The sequence below is a fragment of the Etheostoma cragini genome, chromosome 18, assembly GCF_013103735.1.
Source record: "Etheostoma cragini isolate CJK2018 chromosome 18, CSU_Ecrag_1.0, whole genome shotgun sequence".
NCBI lineage: Eukaryota > Metazoa > Chordata > Actinopteri > Perciformes > Percidae > Etheostoma > Etheostoma cragini.
In genome coordinates this window covers 7,714,679-7,732,863 of record NC_048424.1, presented here as the reverse complement: position 1 = coordinate 7,732,863, position 18,185 = coordinate 7,714,679, and the positions used below count along the sequence as shown (strand labels likewise).

Here is an 18,185-nt window from a genome sequence, read left to right as displayed (position 1 = left end):
CTTCTTTGTGCATTTATTGTACATAATTTGACATAAATGTCTAAACATGCTAACACCTAGGCAGGCTTAAACAAGTAGGAATGTAAGCAAAGGTAGTATGATTTGGTTTTAACATACTGGTACATTTTTCTTAACATTGATTATTTCTCCCAATAAAAATGTTGGTATTTTCCTGACATGTAGCACTTCAGTTTGAGTCAAAGTTGTTTCCCTCAAACTCAAAAATATATAGTTATTCAATATTTTAAAAAACAACATACACTAAACACATACACCATAAGCTCATTATACACTGCTGTTAAATGCCCATTTTTAGCCTAGGGGTCTAAATTTAGCAGACACAAATAGCTTCTAAGACAAAAAAAAAGTCTCTTATCATAAAGCAAACAGAATAGGTGAGTCAGTTTGGCAGTTTGACAGTTAACAATAATTTAAAAAACTAAACCCTAAGATGCACTCACCCTTTGAAATACATTAATTATTTGATCCAATGATGGTTATGATGTGTAATAATCATACAGTGTGCAGTGGTATTCAGATCCTTCACTTGGGCAAAAGTAGTGATACAACACTGCACCAATACAGAATTGCAATTGCTTTTAAAATCTTACTTATGTAAAAGTATTATGAGCTAAATGTGTGTAAAATATCTAAAGCAAAATAAATGATGCAGTATTTAATGTAGTTTGCTGGGATGGAGCTGTTCTGATTTACTTCACAAGCTAAGTAGTTAATTCTATAACCATGCATGAGTTTTAAGCTCATATGTTTTGTTATCAATATAATAATCAGCCAAGTGTCTACCAACTATAGCTTTTAGATCCATTGTGTGGGGTAAAAAGTACAACATTTAGTATAAAATATCATAAAGTATAACGACCTATGAACTGTACTTCGCCACTGATCATAAAACATGTATTTACGTTATGGGGAATCTATCCTACCAAAAACATAAAAAAGCACAAATGCAAAAATAGATTATGTAATTCACAAAATATGACAAGTTCATTTTATTATCAATAAGTATATTGGAAGTAACTCCAGCTGCAACCGGACAAAAGCATTTGTTTTTAATGTGATCAAATGAGGCGAAATAATGGAAAAGTAGAGATGGTGACACAAATTGATTTTTTTTATTGGCTTTTCCTAAACAGTACCACTCGTTCCCTCACATTCTGAATTGTTTTTTCCAAATTTCATTGTTCCATTCAAACAAAATTATGTTATTGCATTAATGTGGCCATAATTTGACACACTCTTACAAACATGTTTGGCACATTTTCAGCATTTTTCTTCTCCAACAAGAAAATTAAAGAAAAACATGCTCTGCTTTGTCTGATCAGTGAATAATAACCTAACATCCTTGGAAATGAGGCACATGAGGGGGGCCAGTGTGGGAAAATTAACCAGTCCAGCACAATGCATTCCTGTCCTGTAAGTCAGAAAAAAGCCCAGCAACAGAAGCCACGGAGGAATGTGACTTTTACATCATTGTGTCTCTGGCTGGATTTATATAAGATACTCTTTTTAAACTCTGATTCATCTTCACTATGGTTACTATCGTTTACTGAACCATAGAAAAATTACATGTTTAAAGCAAAGATAATAAAGTGCATAGTAAATCCACCAGGGTTTTACCCTGAATTCCCAGTGTTGCAACACTGTCTGTAATTGATAACCATAGCTGTCATTTGAACAATAACTCCCACCATCTGTAAGGGAAACGTAACATTTCTAGTGAGATCAGACTTGAGCTAAATTTCTAAACAAGTATGACAAATAAACTCAAAAACATTGTCTTATGTTGCTAACTTTAAAGCTCCAAATAAATGTGAGGTTCATGCAGTCATAAAGGAAGACACATAGACCGTTTAACGGTCTATGGGAAGACATTAAGATGTTTTTGTTCCTAAATCAGTTGTAGTGCTGTAAACAAACTTTAACATCTACTGAACACTTACTTTTTTGCCTAGTTTAATTATTATAAGACTGTGGTTTTAATAATATACAATTCCATCACATTTGAATTGTCACACTATCCCATGATCACATATGTGTGTGTTTCTTGCTCATTAAGCTCTGACATAGCCTGCTCTTCTTTTGATAACATTTTCTAAAAAAAAAAAATACAATGAAAACGTGTTTCACTGAGTAAAGCACTAAACCATCTAAAAAATGCTCAATCTTCTCTTGGCAATGCTACCACCATACCTGGAAATGAAGCTGTAGCTTAACACAAAATGTCAAACAGGTCTTGTAAGTGTTGAGACATCTGAAATATGCCAGCCTACAGGAGAGACAGGACATAGACTTCAGAGTTCAGAAACATGGTGGGATCTGTTTTACCTACTTTGTATGGTTCAAATGCCCCCCCCCCCCCCTTCTTTGCTGGCTGTACTTTGTACAAGCTACAATGTGTTTGTGTGACTTTTCTGTAATTGATTTATAATCCATTAATGTCCTCCCAAATCGATTCATTGTAGCCACCAGGAAAACCCAAATACTTAGGTTATGGTTACATTGTTAGCCCTTTTCAAGGCTTGTGTATATATACACAAGTCTTGAAAACAACAATGTAACTAACAATGTAAGACTATAGCCTCTTGGATCTTCAATTGGACCTGTTACATTTTTTTTTAACTATTAAACTACGCATTTATTATTGCGAAGTCGAAAATATACTTTTTGGTTGAGGCTCCAACTAACAAACCTGAGACAAGTGATTTTTTTTACCGTAAACATGGGCTGTCTTTATTGAAAATGGCGTAAAACATCAGAAGAAACAGGCTACACTACCGACCACCATGGGCATCCTTGTACTGACTCAAACTTCTATCAAAGCTTTCTGTGAATTGTAGTGCAGATGCTGTGCAGTTTCACAAACTAAATACAGTCATTGAATTGTAAATACAAAGTGGACATAAATAACGAGTGCAATTTTTGTACTGCTTCGCTTATTGTAACTTTGGCAGTAAGGCGATGCCTGTATGCAAACACCTCGAAACACAAAAAGTGAGCACTTTAAACCTCGGCTCGAAAGCAGGCCTTTGGAAAGGACATGTCCACGTTGGAAAAATTAGGGAATAAGGCGTCCACTTCCATATTTGTTTTTGTCCCTCCACCGGCCGGACTGGGATCATGTGATGCACAAAGAACATGCAGTAACCAGATGATCCCCGAATGTGTTCAAAATAACTTGTTTGCAGTCATTTGTTTCAGTATAACCAAGGTTGTCTGATTACAAGAGGGTATTCAAGCCATGGTCACTGCCCGTAGGCCTGCATGTTCAGACACAGATCCCAGCGGCGGAAGCGTATCTGCGCGTCAAGGTTCTCCAGATAGCGTCGATTCACATCAAAACACAGCATTTAAGACAACTTTCTGATGGTGTTTTCCGTTTTTGTAAGGCTGCCCGTGTTGCAGTTTCGAATACCTCCCAGATCCCTTCCTTGGTTTTGGCAGAGCACTCCAAATATGCATATGCACCAATGCGCATAGCCATGGCCCGGCCATCCTCTGCTTTCACGGGCTCCAGCTTCAACCGGGACAGCTCGTTCTTTACGTTTTCATCATTGCGCAGGTCTTTCTTGTTCGCCACTAATATAATCGGTACATTTGGACAAAAGTGTTTGACTTCAGGGACCCATTTTTCAGGGATGTTTTCCAACGAGTCCGGGCTGTCCACAGAGAAGCACATCAGAATGACATCGGTGTCCGGATAGGAAAGGGGGCGCAGCCGGTCGTAGTCCTCCTGTCCGGCTGTGTCCCACAAAGCTAGCTGGACTTGCTTGTTTTCCACCTCTATGTCCGCAACATATGTCTCAAATACAGTCGGAACATACACCTCGGGAAATTCGTCTTTGCTGAATACAATCAGTAGACATGTTTTCCCACCTGCCCCGTCCCCCACCACGACAAGTTTCTTCCGAATGTCTGCCATCCCTGCCTTTTCCTACCTCTCGCTTGAATGTGACATCAAGAATAAAGATGTTCCCGGTGTAGCCTACTCAATATACCTCTGTTTTGGTAGGCTACTCTAAATAAAACTTGTCCTGTATGCCGCTCCCGTCTACCAACTCCAGAACATTTATCCAAAAAACACTGCAATCCCTTTATAAAGCATAGGTGGTTTCCTAAATATAGCAATCCAATCGGAAATAGGGAGGTGCGATCACAGTTTGTAAAAGAAGAGGTGATTGGATCTCATCGGGGTTTCCTTATGTAGAGGAGGGTCAAGCACCATGAGGACCATCTGACTCAGGATCAGCCAATATTAACCAAATGTAAATGATGATGTATTACGCAGGATTTTTTTGTAATAGCCTGCTCCTTTGACGCGACTCCTATTATTATTCCCGTCATTACAACATTTCCTATATCCGGATTGTTTTTAAACATATTGTTTTAGCTACTTTTTTTACTGGATCAACCTTTTTTAACAAATCGACTACTATCATAAAAGTCTTACATCATATCCAGCAAACTATATGGAATCTTAGGGAATATAAAGTGCTCATTTATAAAATGTTGGAGGTTGCTATGCACATTAAATAAGCTAACGGCGTATGCTACCTTTGTGTACAACCGGTAGCCTACGCTGGGAAGGCAAATCATCATTGAGTCTATACGCATGTCTACGTAGTTTACGCTATTTACAGGGAGGGGGCACTAGCGTAGGCAAACTCTTAGCCTTGAGTATCAAGCCTTGCTAAATCACCGCTCTCTCCAAGGAAACAAAACAATATAGAATTGGGTTGACGGCGTGCAGCAAGCATAGACCCACTATCAAAACGAGACGCGTAAGTATCTCCTCTTTATTTGTTCACATCGAAAGTAAAGGCTTTATAAAGCGACGGATTAAAAAGCGACTGCCGTGGTGTGAGTATTTCCCCTTTTGTTTAGCGGTTAAGGCCCCTCTGTTTGCAACTTGAAGGGGGGCCATGTTGTTTAGCCACTGAGTGTTTGCTTGATGTTTTAGCTCACACAACACCAACTTGGCAATTAGCTTCCGCTAGCTCTCACATTAGCTATTTTGGTTTATTTGGCTTGTTGCATTTAACCAATGCGGTATTTCGAGCCAAGGCACTAGCTTGTTTTCCGTTCAACACGGGAGCCTATTGGCTTACTCTAAAACAAAGGTAAATTCACGGATTTAACTTTGGTGTCTAGCTAACGATACAAATAATAAACAGAACAGGCCCGCTGCGGTTAGCATGTTAGCGAAGGAGGTTGCTATTGCCCACTCTAGCGATGTAACATAGCTAACAATAAAAAATGTCAATATCCGCTAATGCCAATAAAGAACTGGGCGTAAAAAGAAATAAGAGTACACATGTTTGGCTATTAACCATTTAAAACTTGGCTAAATCGTTTAGTCAAATCCTTAAAGTTAGCTTTCTTGTTAGCCGCGGTCTTGATGGCCAGGTTAGCTACTTTAGCTATGGCTAGCCAGCTTGCTGAAAGGCTTGCACTTCTGTTTGCTGCAACGACCAGTAATTTTGGTTATGTTGTTGTAACGTTAATTATTTTAAACATAATAAAGCCAGCGACAGTTCTTATTGTGGAAAATAAAAATTAACAGTGTTAACGTAATTGGTTTGCCTCGAGTGTTTTTTTTTAATCATTTGAACGTTGCATTGGTGGTAGCGTTAGCCATAACCACCCGCTAACACTAGGCTAACGACGTTACCTAGCTAGCATTAATGGTCTTGCAAAGAATTAACATGCTTGTCATTCACCTGTTTTGTACTTGCATTGCATATTCACAAATTAGCAAACTGCCAAATTAGACTCCCCATTTGACGTTAATGTCCCGTTTTTGAGAAATCCATGTAACTACATTACATTTTGTAATGTCGAAGAGCCTCATTTAAATAAAGGACTATTAAGTCACTATCACTGAAGGAGGTGACACAGTGGTGATTGAGAAAATTAATGTTCCCTGTAGTGAAGGGATTTTGAGAACGGCAAGAGCGTAAGATGAGGGACAAAGCCTCCGTGCTACAGATCAGGCTTTATCTTGGAAATGTTCTTCTGTTGATCCAGACTACTTTGACCCAAACTAACGTTCCAATCTTCAACCATAGAGCAGCAGGATTATGTCATGTCCCACAGAAGATAATTAAGTTGTACTGTTATTCACGTAGAATTTTTTTTGTTTTTAGGTGCTTTTCCTAAAGTCTACATCGAAAGTTGGTTTGTCTCAAAGCTCATAAGTAAAGGCCACATGTTGTAACTTAAAGTTTTACTTGCTTAAAAGGCTACCAGAATAAAGCAACCTATCACGTTAAAATGGGTGCTACATTGGCTTTATACTTTTATAATATGTAATTTATGCCATATATCGGACAAATTTGTGTCAGGCAGTAACTTTGGTAGACTAGAAGTCATGCTAATATGGAGAACAGCACAAAAAAGTGATTATAACAAGACTGCATATTAATGTCAACATAATACTTATATTTTGTTTTCTGTAGGCTTTCCCGTGGAATGAGCGTTCCATGCAGCATCCTAGGTATGAATGACGTGGCCTGGCAGGAGACGAGAGTTGGGATGCTGCATGCAAATGGCGCTCCTGAGACTGGAGGTGTCAGAGTTCATGTCGGAGGACCCCTAGCCACAGTTGTGGGAGCTGGACAAGCTGGAGTCCCACATTTACAGGGCATGGACAGGATTGCTAACCCAACCCCAGGTACCCCGCAGCCTCCACTTAGTGGACGATCTCAGGATGATGCCACAGTTGGATACTTCTTTCAGAGGCAGCCCGGAGAGCAGCTTGGAGGTTGCACTCCCAGCAAGCATCGCTGGCCAACTGGTGATGCCAATCATGTTGATCAGGTAAAGGGTGTTCAGTTATTGTACTGTATTTAATTTTAGTGCAGGTTAGAGGTGCAAACTGCAGTATTTTGGATCAGTCAAGGCTACAAGTCTCACTGAATATTGTATAAATAATTGCTTTATCAGAGGTTGGATGCCTAATGTGATGTGTAGCCCAAACAGTAAGAACCTGTTAGATACAACTTGTACTAGGTCACATGTTTCACATGTTCAGTTAATCTGTGACGATTTACACCAGATGCCAGCCATTCGTCAAGTACCATTTCTTCTAGGCATGTTTTGTTGAACTTAGAGCATGCAATGTGTGGCTTTTGTTGGTAGAGCCTAATGCTGTGAGTTACTGCAATCCATGAATATAATTACATTAATTTCATTAGAAAGAAATGCTAAGGTTTTGGGATTTGAAAACCTAATGACTAACTTTAGATGAAAATGTAGGTTGGCAAGCATTTGCATATTTGAAAGAAAATCAAGTTTATGAAAAGTGCTGAATTACAGAAGAATTACTGCACCAACAGGCAATGATACTATCTATTTCTGAAAGAACACAGCCAAGAAAAGGCTGCTACTCTAACCGCTAAAATAATTAGATTCTATAAGTTAATTAATCTAGATTTAGTTATATAATTTTCAATAGATACATTAGAATACAAAGTCCAGGAAATATTTGCTACAGTTGAGTTGGTGCTGTATTTGTTGACACCAGTAAGTAATTTCAATTTGTATTAGATAAACCGCAGCATCTAGTCAATAATAAATTTCCAGTGAAAGAGTTTCTGTTCAGTAAGACTTCCTGTTTAGGATGCTCTTGTTGCATCTCACCTGAGGAGGTGAAAGACTCCAAGCAAAGTTAAGAGAATTAGAAAATCCTTCATAATGTATTAGTTCTGGGTCCACCCAGTCTCTGAATTTGGTTATCCCAGCACACATTGAGAGCTAGGGTACACTCTGAACAGATCACCAGTCTTTAACAGTGCAAGCGCATATAGACCTAGGTGTGCAAGACGGCAATAGCATTGCATTTTATTTTTTGGAAGCAGCCTCCTCATTCGCAGTAGGCAAATCCTGCAAGACCAGTTCTTTGGCCACTGTGTTGGCAGAGCAGGAGAGTGGCTGTCGCTGTGATAACTGGCCAGACTTGTAATATCCTGTCTTACAGTATTAAACTTCTGTGCATTGTTTTGGTACGTGAAAAGTCTTTAAATGTGTGGATGTGTTACACAAAATGGACTTCCTGGATTGAATTTGATCTTCGTACAGGTACCTATAGCAAGACACCCACCTGACCTGCTGTTTAGGCTGTGGGAGAACAAACAAAACATACTTTGTAGAACATAATTTTAGTAGAATACTTAATGATAGTCCTACAAAGGCTGGGCAAACGCACTATGTTCCTGACCTGCAATAATATAAAAAATACTAAAGAAGGAAAATTATCTTGAAATGGGTTTTTATTAAAAAAAAAAAAAAAGTTTGTCTTGATTGGGGCCAGGCTTCTACTTACAGTTATCCTCCTGCTAATGTTAGCACCCAAAGGCTTAAACAGGGCAACATGATTTTTAGCCTTCTTTTTGAGTGAACACAGTTAATGTGACTGTAGATGTGATAGAAATGTATAAAAGTTGAGCTAAATCAGCTGTGTTTAGTTCCGGTGTTGAGACGGCAGTTAGAGAAATTAGGGATTGTCTACAACACAGAAAAGAGATAAAACTAAAATATGTAGGCTATCAATGTAATGATTAAATAAGGTTTGTGTCTCCAAACTTACCTCAATTATAACTTGTCTCCCGCTACTTGTACTTACTTCAAAAAAACAACAACATATCCTTACTTGAAAATACGTTTTGTATTTCACTTCGGTGTTGTAGTTTGTAGCCGGTCCATTTCTTGCAGTATCCACACAGGAACTAAACACAGCTGAAATAGCACAACTTTTCATGTATTTCCTTCACATCTACAGCAGCATATTCACTGTGTTCACTCAGAAGGGATCACTGCACATGGCTAGGCACTTTTAATGACATTTTCAACATTTAAGACTTGCCCTGTTTAAGCCTGTTGGGTGCTAACTCTAGCAGGAGGGTAACAGTGTGTAGGGATGGTTTTTTTTTTCTCTCTCTCTCTCTCTGGGCTAACCCACTAATTCATCAGTAACATTAATTGTATAGATAGACGACTAATCTAATGGTAATGTAGCTAGCTAGCACACCTCTCGGTCTCCCAGCAAGGCTTCAGTCAGGATGAGAGCTGACAACAGCCCCGGGGACACATCCACAGTCAGCCCCCAGCCAGTTAGCAACCAGCTCGCTCAGCACTCAACTCCGGCGCTGAGGACGCTAACAGCAATTTACTGAACTGCCCGGAAACAGACCCAGGCACCTGAGTCAGAACAGCGGCCACTTGTACAATTAGCTACACCTCTTTTAGCGTTACCGGTGCCCCCTCTTTCGCTTTTAGTCGTCTTTACAGTTAGCTAAATTTACCAGACAAAACAGGAATAAGGCACCAAAAGGACTACTAGTAATTTAAAGATATGGTAGCATTAGATCTGGACGAAAGGGATAACTCTGGAGTTGGAAGGGGTTTGTCGCGATTCTGCTTTCTCCCACTGCAACCACAGGTTCGTGGAGCTGAGTATTGCAATTTCGGTTTTACTTTCTATTTCCTTACAGCCCTAATTTCAACACATTTTTTGTTTATATGTGGTTGTATTGTGTTGATTATTCAGATACTTAATGTTAAGTGCCTCTTTATTGAACAAGCTTGTTTGAAATTTGGAACTAACACAGGTTAGTTGCTATTCAGTGAGCAGAACAAATGTAAAATATCTTAAGGTCTATTTTGTGGCCTTCTATATAGTGTTAATAGCTTTTTGTTAACAGTCCAGTTTTTTGTCCTTTTGTCTCAGGTCCGTGCTGTCGATGAAATGAATTATGACTTCCAAGCGCTTGCTTTGGAGTCAAGGGGCATGGGAGAGGTAAGGGGTTTTCTGTCCTTTTCATCAAAGTACAGCATTAAGTCCAAAACGAAATCTGAATGAAAAACTTTATCTAGACTTGAAAGATAGCAGTAAGACATCTGTATTTTGCTCCATTTTACATGATCAAATTAAGCTATGAAAGGCATTGAGACCAATGCAAGAGTGCGAAACAGCAGCTGTAACAGAAATCAACTCATGCTTGCATGTTTGACAGCGTTGTATGTTAGTTTTTTGACGAAAGTAATGTATGCTCAGTCATGGGCAGTGTCAAAGTGGATTATATTGCATGGGCAAATACATTTTGAAATGCCCTGTAACTCTGCATTGCACTAGTTTCAATCATTGAGCATAAACTGCAATTTTCTCTACTAAAGAGCAAACTAAACTTTTACAGCTACCATCACTTTAATAGTGATTAGTGTTCATACTGAAAGATTATTAATGGAGAATGACTTGGAGTGAAAATTGTGTTCACTGTAAAGAAAGGGCAACTACAAGAAAAAATGTGTAGTGAAGTGGCTCTGTTGGGAAGACTAAACCATTGTATATCCTGCACTTACTGCTATTGCACTTCTGGTTAGACCCAAACTGCATTTCGTTGCCTTGTACTTGTGTGATGACAATAATGTTGAATCTAATCTAAACGGTTAATTAGCAAACTGTTTATTGCAGTCACATTTAACGAAAATACAGCTATTAGAAGTTAATATAAGAAGTTGAAGCTGACTCTGACAGCTGGAAAGGGCAACTAGCTGTCTCCCTGAAGCTCACAGTCAAGCTTCTATGACTTACAACCAAGTTGGGAAACCAGAACAAACATTTAGTATTTTGTCTCAGTGGAGTTCAATTTCTTTTTTTGAATGTGAAAACTGTATTTCTCGTCCTCTTCACTCGCTCTATACTACTTGCTATTTTCCATAGCTCCCGTACCCTAAAATACCACAGTGCATTGCGTTGCTCAACATATATCATGTATTTCTGTATACACCAAAAATTTAAATAAGTTATAATATATAAATATTTGATTGCACTTGACATACAATGACCTTAATGATGCTTAGGAAACATGTACAATTTGTTTGTAGCTTCTGCCAGCGAAAAAGCTTTGGGATTCTGATGAACTGGCCAAGGATGGAAGGAAAGGGATGCTTCTTGGAGAGGAGTGGAGGGACAATGCATGGGGATCATCTCGTGAGTGGCTCCTATATCCTTTTTTTTTTTTTTTGTACTATATTCTTATGTAGATTTTCCTTCAAGTTAATGAAATCATAAGATCTGATATTCAAAGTCAAATTACAGCATTGGAAAGGGCATTTTTTAAGTGTTTTCTTTAATCTGACTGAGTCTTTACAAAGCTATAGTTTATGTACATAACTATTTTAGATATTTGATCACAGCTTTTCATTCAGATCATTCAGTGTCTCAGCCAATCATGGTGCAGCGGCGACCAGGCCAGACTTTCCATGGCAATGGTGATGCCAATTCTGTGCTTTCACCTCGCTCAGAAGGTGGAGGCCTGGGGGTGAGCATGGTGGAGTATGTCCTGAGCTCTTCTCCTGGTGACAAGATGGATGGTCGGTACAGGAATGGTGGCTATGTGAGTTAAGCTTGCTTCTTACTCAAAAGGAGGATCATCTCTTGGTTATTTAGCACTTATTCTCAAGAGTGGCACATAGTTTTACCTAATCTTTTATTATTTAAACACACACACACACAGGGTGGAGGAGATGTTGACCAAGATGGTAGAGACACGATTGACGTCCAAGAGAAAGTGTCCCCCTTTGAAGAGGACAAGAGCCCTGAGAAGAAGGTGGGAGATGAAAATGATCCTGCTAAAGCCAACGGAAGAGGTCTTCTAAATGGCATGGACAGAGACTGCAAAGATTTCAAGTATGTTTTCCTTTTTTAATGTAACATGAGTTGAATGGCTACCTGTTGTTTGATGCTTTATGGCTATTGTGAGACTATTGGCTTAGTTTTCCAACCTCTTCTGCAGCCCTTGTGCTAGATAATCCTCCCATTTCAGAATGTCTAAAGATATTTTTACAAATAGTATTGAAGATCTTCTAATGTTGGCAATGTTTTTTACTAATAATGGCATATGCTCTTTACTGTCGCAGTCCAACCCCTGGAAGCCGCCAAGCTTCTCCCACCGAGGCTGTGGAGAGAATAGGTCCTAGTCAGACAGGGTTGGAGATGATGGGACAGCACCACCCACATGTACTTCAACAACACAACCACACCCAAAACAAGGCACCTGAGGACTTCCATAACCAGGAGGCCCAGAACATGGGAGGTATGGAGCATCAAGCCGGTGTGGAGTCCCTTCAGTTTGACTATGCTGGGAACCAGATTCAGATGGACTCCTCAGGGACACCAGTAGGGTTGTTTGACTACAACTCACAGCAGCAGGTTTGTTGTTAAACATAACGGATCTGTCAAGAGATCTAACTATCTATGTTGGCTCAGCAGATTGTTATCCGTTTTTGTTTTTTCTTTTTTCCAGTTGTTCCAGAGATCTAATACCCTGACTGTTCAACAGCTCACTGCAGCTCAGCAACAACAATATGCCCTGGCTGCAGCCCAGCAGCAGCATCTCGGTGTGTAATATAGTTAAACTACTTTTCGTTTCTAGAGATCTGCTTTTACAGTGTTATAGTAATTTGAATGAGATTTGATATGGAAATATGAATTACATTACTGTTCCTCATATTACCCAGCTGGCCTTGCTCCTGCCTTTGTGCCAAACCCTTACATCATTAATGCTGGCCCCCCTGGAACCGATCCCTACACTGCCGCTGGGCTGGCAGCAGCAGCCACGCTTGCAGGTGATCACGCATCACATTTTCACCCCTTTTGTTACCTGCCGCTGAAGCTCTAATTTGATGCATTTTTGATACAAAATGCTGTTGTGCCAAGTTCAGATAAAGCGTACTAAATTGCTCAGTTGTAAAATATATGTATGTAACCTCAAACTCTTTTCTTCAGGCCCCACAGTGGTTCCACCTCAGTACTATGGTGTTCCTTGGGGGGTGTACCCGGCCAACCTTTTTCAACAACAGGCTGCATCAACTGCTAATCACTCTGCTAATCAGCAAGCATCCAATCAGGGGCCAGGGCCAGGCCAGCAACAGGTAGGAAGTGTTGTGCTATTGATCAGAGAGGTGTTTCATAAAGGTGGATCCGTAAAGCAGAGGTCATTTTGAAAAACCTATGTTGAATAACAAATTGCACAATGATTTAACTATTTTATAAACACAAGTCAAAGCTAATGCGGACAGACTAAAGCAAGTCTGGTTAATGTCATGTCTTTAAAATACACTCAAGACATCAAGCACTGATTACATTATTTCCCTGTGGAAAAAAAACGGATATTCACAGCCACAGAGCTGCATGCAATAAAGTCTTTAGTATGGACAGGGTTTTTCCTGCATAGAGAATTAGGAAGCGGGACAGATTTGACCGAGGTGGCCGCCTCCTAATTCTCTATGCAGGAAAAACGTGTTCTTGACATAACTCCATTTGTAACTGAAATTGCGGTGTGTGTTCTTGACATTTTGGCCGGGTATACAGTATTGGATGGTATTTGTTTTGTTTTTTTTATTTAAAAAAAGTGGCTGGAAAACGATTTTGCCAGCAGAATCAAATTGTTTTGCAAGAAATGTCATGTTCTCAGTCTCAAATATAGCTTAACCATGTTGTGTGATGTGCTACTTCAGTACACATTAATATAACAAATGGGACTGGACTACAGAAAATTGTAGATGAACATTTAATATCTAGAGCATATAGACACCATTGACTGTGTAACTTTTGGCCATACTCTAGCACATTGATCAAACGCAGTCCAGCCATATACAGGTTTCAACCTAGTCTTGTTTCCCTACAGCAGGAATGTGTCAGGCAGCGCCCTGATATTTTGTGGCTGTTCAATCAGGTGAATATTGTTTATTTTGCATCCAAGCACGTCCAATTTCTTAAAGGTTTCCTAAATTAATGGTGCATCCCATCAGTGTAATGTTTTTTTAGTTTTGCAGATATGGGTCGTAAAATCAGTGATAACTATAAGGCAAGGAGGAAAATGAGGGCGGATAAAACAGTATAGACATCAACTGATTATTAAAGGCAGTTAAAAAAACAATGAGATTTTATTTTACTAAATGTATCACCTCATTTTGAGCCTGGAAAAAACACTGTTACGGAGAGGTAGAACCCCCGTTACCTTAAACCTACCCTTTCTGGGCGTCTGCTTCTTTTAGTTTTTAAATAATATTTAGAGTGAACAATTGGTGCTAGAACAGCTATTTGCATCAGCTATATGATGCATATCCTAAAAGAGCTCAGGTTTTAGATAGACAAGTGCAGTCCATGTCAATTTGCAGTGCAAGTAAAATGCATCAAATTTTTAGTAATACTAGTATTCACAATGCAGCGGTAAAGTACTCTGGCAAAAACACAGCTTGTTTGAAGCTAAATGAAGAAGAAAATTCTCTGAAAATAAGCCTGATTTTATTAAAGCAAGTCTAGTTAAATTGGTAAACTTGTTTTGTGAAACGCCATTAGATTTAGTCAAACTTAAAATGCTCATTTGATTATATAAGAGTATTGTGTTTCAAATGCATTTCCAATAAACTTTCTAGAATGTATGTGAAGAGCAGTTTCTCACATGCAAAAATGGGATTTGATTGGAAGCTTCAAAGGCCCCCTTTTTGCTCTGAGCAACTTTCGGTTGAATATAGAACAGTTTTTTTCTAGGGCTGTCAATCAATAAAAATATTGAATTGTGATAAATTAATAGGCCTTTTTAAAAGTTCAAAATTTTGCTGGACAATTAATTGTCCCAAAAATTATTTAAATTAACAGTAAAATTCTCTTTTAATGAGAATACTTTTTCAATTTTTTACTGTATCAGACAAAACTTTAAAGAACTCCAATATACGTCTTTTGTTAAATCACTAATAAAAATCAGTTATATAATTACAATTTGGCACATCTAAACAATTACCATCAATCAGTTTAGAAAGATCAAAGCACAAATCCTTGTGGAACTATGTTAGCATAAAGTTAATAAATAACAGCCATTTCTGCCACAGCGTCGTCATTTACGGTAACGCAGGCGGCCTAACTACATTACATAAACGCGTGTGAAGGTGATTTGGTGGATTTTTAATGTTCAAAGCCGACTGGATTTGTCCTCTGGTAGGAATCCATAGTATCGTAAACTAGCTAACCTTACTGTTAGGTGGTGCTACGTGAGTTTTGCAAACGCGTTTGGATCCAAACAATAGTGTGACCAATGTAATTTAAAAAATAATAATTCTGTAATGCTTTAATTGCTGTTACACAACATAACCGTGATTTGTTAAAGAAAAAATGCGATTAGACAATTATTTAATTTTACAGACTTATTAATCATATGGTTTTCCATAGTTAATGGATTTAATTGTATTAATCACTTATCTGTTCTAAATGTAATTTTAAAAGGATTTTTTTTCAAGTTTATATATGGCTTTTATCAGCATTGGTGCTAGCTTGCTAGCTTTATGCAGATGTTTATTATTGCAACAATCCAAAACAATGACAAATACTAAATGCTTAAAATATGCTAATATTTCATTAGCATATTTAGCAACATATTAATGTTATTTGGATTGTTCAATCCCAGCAATCTGCTATTTCTGTAGACTATAGCTAAGCATAACAGACCGTTCTGATCATAGACTCAGACGTACTATTCTATTTTTATATCTATCTATCTATCTCAATGTTTGTGCTCTACTGCTAAACAGTGGATCAAAACCTGAGAGGGTAGAGGAAACTGGGATTGTTAACTGAGCTAATGGGAACAGCATTAGTTAGATCAGTCATGGTTAATGCTCTCACCGGGCCGTGGAAAGCCGAGCTAATCAGCAGTAAGGTTAACCGTCTTGAGTGGGACATCAGCAGGTTACCTTTGTGTGAGTAGCCATGTTATAAGCTGCATTAAAATATTAAGCGGGATGAAGTAGAGTGAGCTGGTTCTTATTGCAAATTAGAACCCTGTCGGGTGATGCAGGAACTCGACGAGAACTGCTGTAACGCTTCCTGGTTTCCCAATTAATAGAGCGGCCGGAAGCCCGAAAGGATTGCACAAATTATCACGTTAATTTCGACAGCCCTAGTTTTTTCAAAAAAAGGATTTCTCTGTCTTCTTGTCCATGTGTTTAAAATGGGTGAAGCTCTGTTGGAAAAAGGTGATGTCACATACTGGTGGGCACCAATCAAAATTTAGCAACATTTGAATCAATATGTGATGACAGTGGGGTTGTTTATGTTGCTAGGCAACTGTTAATCAAATCTGAACAAACCAAACCCACACAGTCCTGATGTTGGACATTAGCTGAACTTTGACTGTTACTCATTTAGTCTTAAATATTTAAGATTTGAAACCAAGTTTTCAGGTACTTTTAAATGCAGAATTTGTTTTGAGAACTTTCAAACAGTATTTGGGTATCGTGTGGCTGTGACAGTATTCTTACCATCTCCTCCAGGTGATGCGCACAGGAAACAACCAGCGACCTCTTACACCTGGACAAGGCCAACAAAGCCAGCAGGAATCTCTAGCTGCAGCAGCTGCTGCAAATCCTGCATTGGCATACGCGGGAATGTCTGGTAACACATTTATCTTTACTGCTTGATGTTGTAATTTGAACTGCTCTTTTAAGAAATTTGTGTAGTAATCTACACATTTTAAGTCATTTTTCTAACACTGCACACCTTACTTATTGTTGAATGACTTTATAAATTGACTAATTTGTAGTAATCATAATTGCTAAGCTCCCTTTTTATGTTTCTTATCTTTTCAGGTTATCAAGTGTTGGCCCCTGCAGCCTATTATGACCAGACTGGGGCCTTGGTGATGGGTCCTGGTGCCCGGGCTGGTCTTGGTGGGCCAGTTCGTCTAGTCCAGACCCCTCTACTCATAAACCCTGCAGCAGCACAAGCTGGTAAGTACTAGTCCACCTTTCATTATAATTTCAGTATACATGTCTACTCCACTCTGGTGTTTAATTGGTACCACTCAGGGTCATTCTGACCTCAGCTCTGCTTTTACCCCTCACACTCTACTCTCTCCCGCCACCAGCAGCTGCGGTGTCAGCATCTGGCTCCGGTAACAATTTGTCTGGTCCTCCAGGCAACGGGCTGTACCGCTCCATGCCTCAACCGCAGCAGCAGCAGCAGCAGCAGCAGCAACAGCAGCAGCAGCAGGCTCCCCCACAGAGCAGTGGCCTGCCTTCTAGCTCATTTTACGGCTCTGGATCAGTCCCTAACACTTCTCAGAGCAGCTCCCTTTTCTCACACACCTCTGCTGCTCCGCCACCACAAAGCTCCTCCCTGGGCTTCAGCGGTACTGGCGGCTCCATTGGCGTAGGCCTGGGTTCTGCTCTTGGAGGCTTTGGCTCTTCTGGTCAGTGACTTAGCCATAAGCTACATGGGGATTAAAGGAACTTCACTTTTAAGAGTCTGTTTTCCCACACTTTCACTTTTTTTTTTTCTTGCAGTATCCAGCTCTACCAGTAGCAGTGTATCTCGCAGGGACTCCCTGCTGGCAAGTTCTGATCTATACAAACGCAGTGGCAGCAGTTTAACTCCCATTGGCCAACCGTTTTACAACAGCCTTGGTTATTCCTCTTCACCCAGCCCCATTGGCCTCACACCAGGTCACTCTCCACTCACTCCTCCACCTTCTCTGCCCTCCTCTCATGGATCCTCTTCCAGCCTTCACCTAGGTAAGCCTAATATTTATGGGAATAATAGAATGAAGTATATTTCCAGGATAATTGCCTAACATCTATGTTGGTCACTTACTGCTCTGTGTTGTCTTATTGTTCTCACACTCTTTTTGCTTTGGGAAACAATAACAATCTTTGAGCTAACAAGCTACATGCTGAAAATGGCAATTTGTAAAGGAAATATGGGTTGTGCAAAATGACAGCCATTCTTTCGGGGAAGAATTGTAATGATTTAAAAGTATTGTTTACAGCATTTACTATCTAACTGGGTGTTGTGTGACCGTTTGATGGGGATTGCTATGGACAAGTACACACTGTTAAACCGTGTAACCAGCTAATTTAAACAGCTCATGATACTGTATTGTGTGAACGGTTAACCTCATGTAATATTATATTTGTCGCGTTTTCTTTAGCGGGGTGCAAATGTTCCACCAAAACGAGGTCCTTCCCTGGGCTATTTTGCAGAGGCAGTGCGTGTGGAGCTTAGCGCCGCCCAGGACGATGTGATTGATTTAAAAGAATAAAGGAATGCAAACAACCCAGCAGGGCTTGACATTAAGGCTTGCCCGGGACAAGTTTTTTTTTTTTTTTTTTTT

At 39.4% G+C, this 18,185-nt stretch overlaps 2 protein-coding genes across 16 annotated transcripts in view; one reads left to right on the top strand and one right to left on the bottom strand.

The window, feature by feature from the left end:
• Positions 1-3,165: 3,165 nt before the first annotated feature.
• Positions 3,166-4,130, bottom strand: LOC117961576 (rho-related GTP-binding protein RhoB-like). Its single transcript, XM_034900369.1, has one exon. The coding sequence runs from the start codon at positions 3,938-3,940 to the stop codon at positions 3,350-3,352; it is 591 nt and encodes a 196-aa protein (XP_034756260.1). The 5' UTR covers positions 3,941-4,130; the 3' UTR covers positions 3,166-3,349.
• A 355-nt stretch (positions 4,131-4,485) lies between these two features.
• The window catches only part of pum2 (pumilio RNA-binding family member 2), a 23,042-nt gene continuing 9,342 nt past the window's right edge, over positions 4,486-18,185 (top strand). For 4 of the 15 annotated variants that reach the window (XM_034900355.1, XM_034900348.1, XM_034900354.1 and 1 more), the window contains exons 1-15: positions 4,486-4,799; positions 6,477-6,837; positions 9,746-9,814; positions 10,903-11,008; positions 11,215-11,414; positions 11,535-11,707; positions 11,938-12,229; positions 12,324-12,417; positions 12,538-12,645; positions 12,806-12,951; positions 13,707-13,754; positions 16,348-16,468; positions 16,663-16,803; positions 16,941-17,264; positions 17,359-17,586. In XM_034900355.1, coding sequence (XP_034756246.1) covers positions 6,490-6,837; positions 9,746-9,814; positions 10,903-11,008; positions 11,215-11,414; positions 11,535-11,707; positions 11,938-12,229; positions 12,324-12,417; positions 12,538-12,645; positions 12,806-12,951; positions 13,707-13,754; positions 16,348-16,468; positions 16,663-16,803; positions 16,941-17,264; positions 17,359-17,586 — 2,398 coding nt within the window. In that variant the 5' untranslated portion in view covers positions 4,486-4,799; positions 6,477-6,489. The remainder of the gene's footprint in view (positions 4,800-6,476; positions 6,838-9,745; positions 9,815-10,902; positions 11,009-11,214; positions 11,415-11,534; positions 11,708-11,937; positions 12,230-12,323; positions 12,418-12,537; positions 12,646-12,805; positions 12,952-13,706; positions 13,755-16,347; positions 16,469-16,662; positions 16,804-16,940; positions 17,265-17,358; positions 17,587-18,185) is intronic. The other 11 variants (XM_034900358.1, XM_034900357.1, XM_034900351.1 and 8 more) reach the window with 7 other exon arrangements.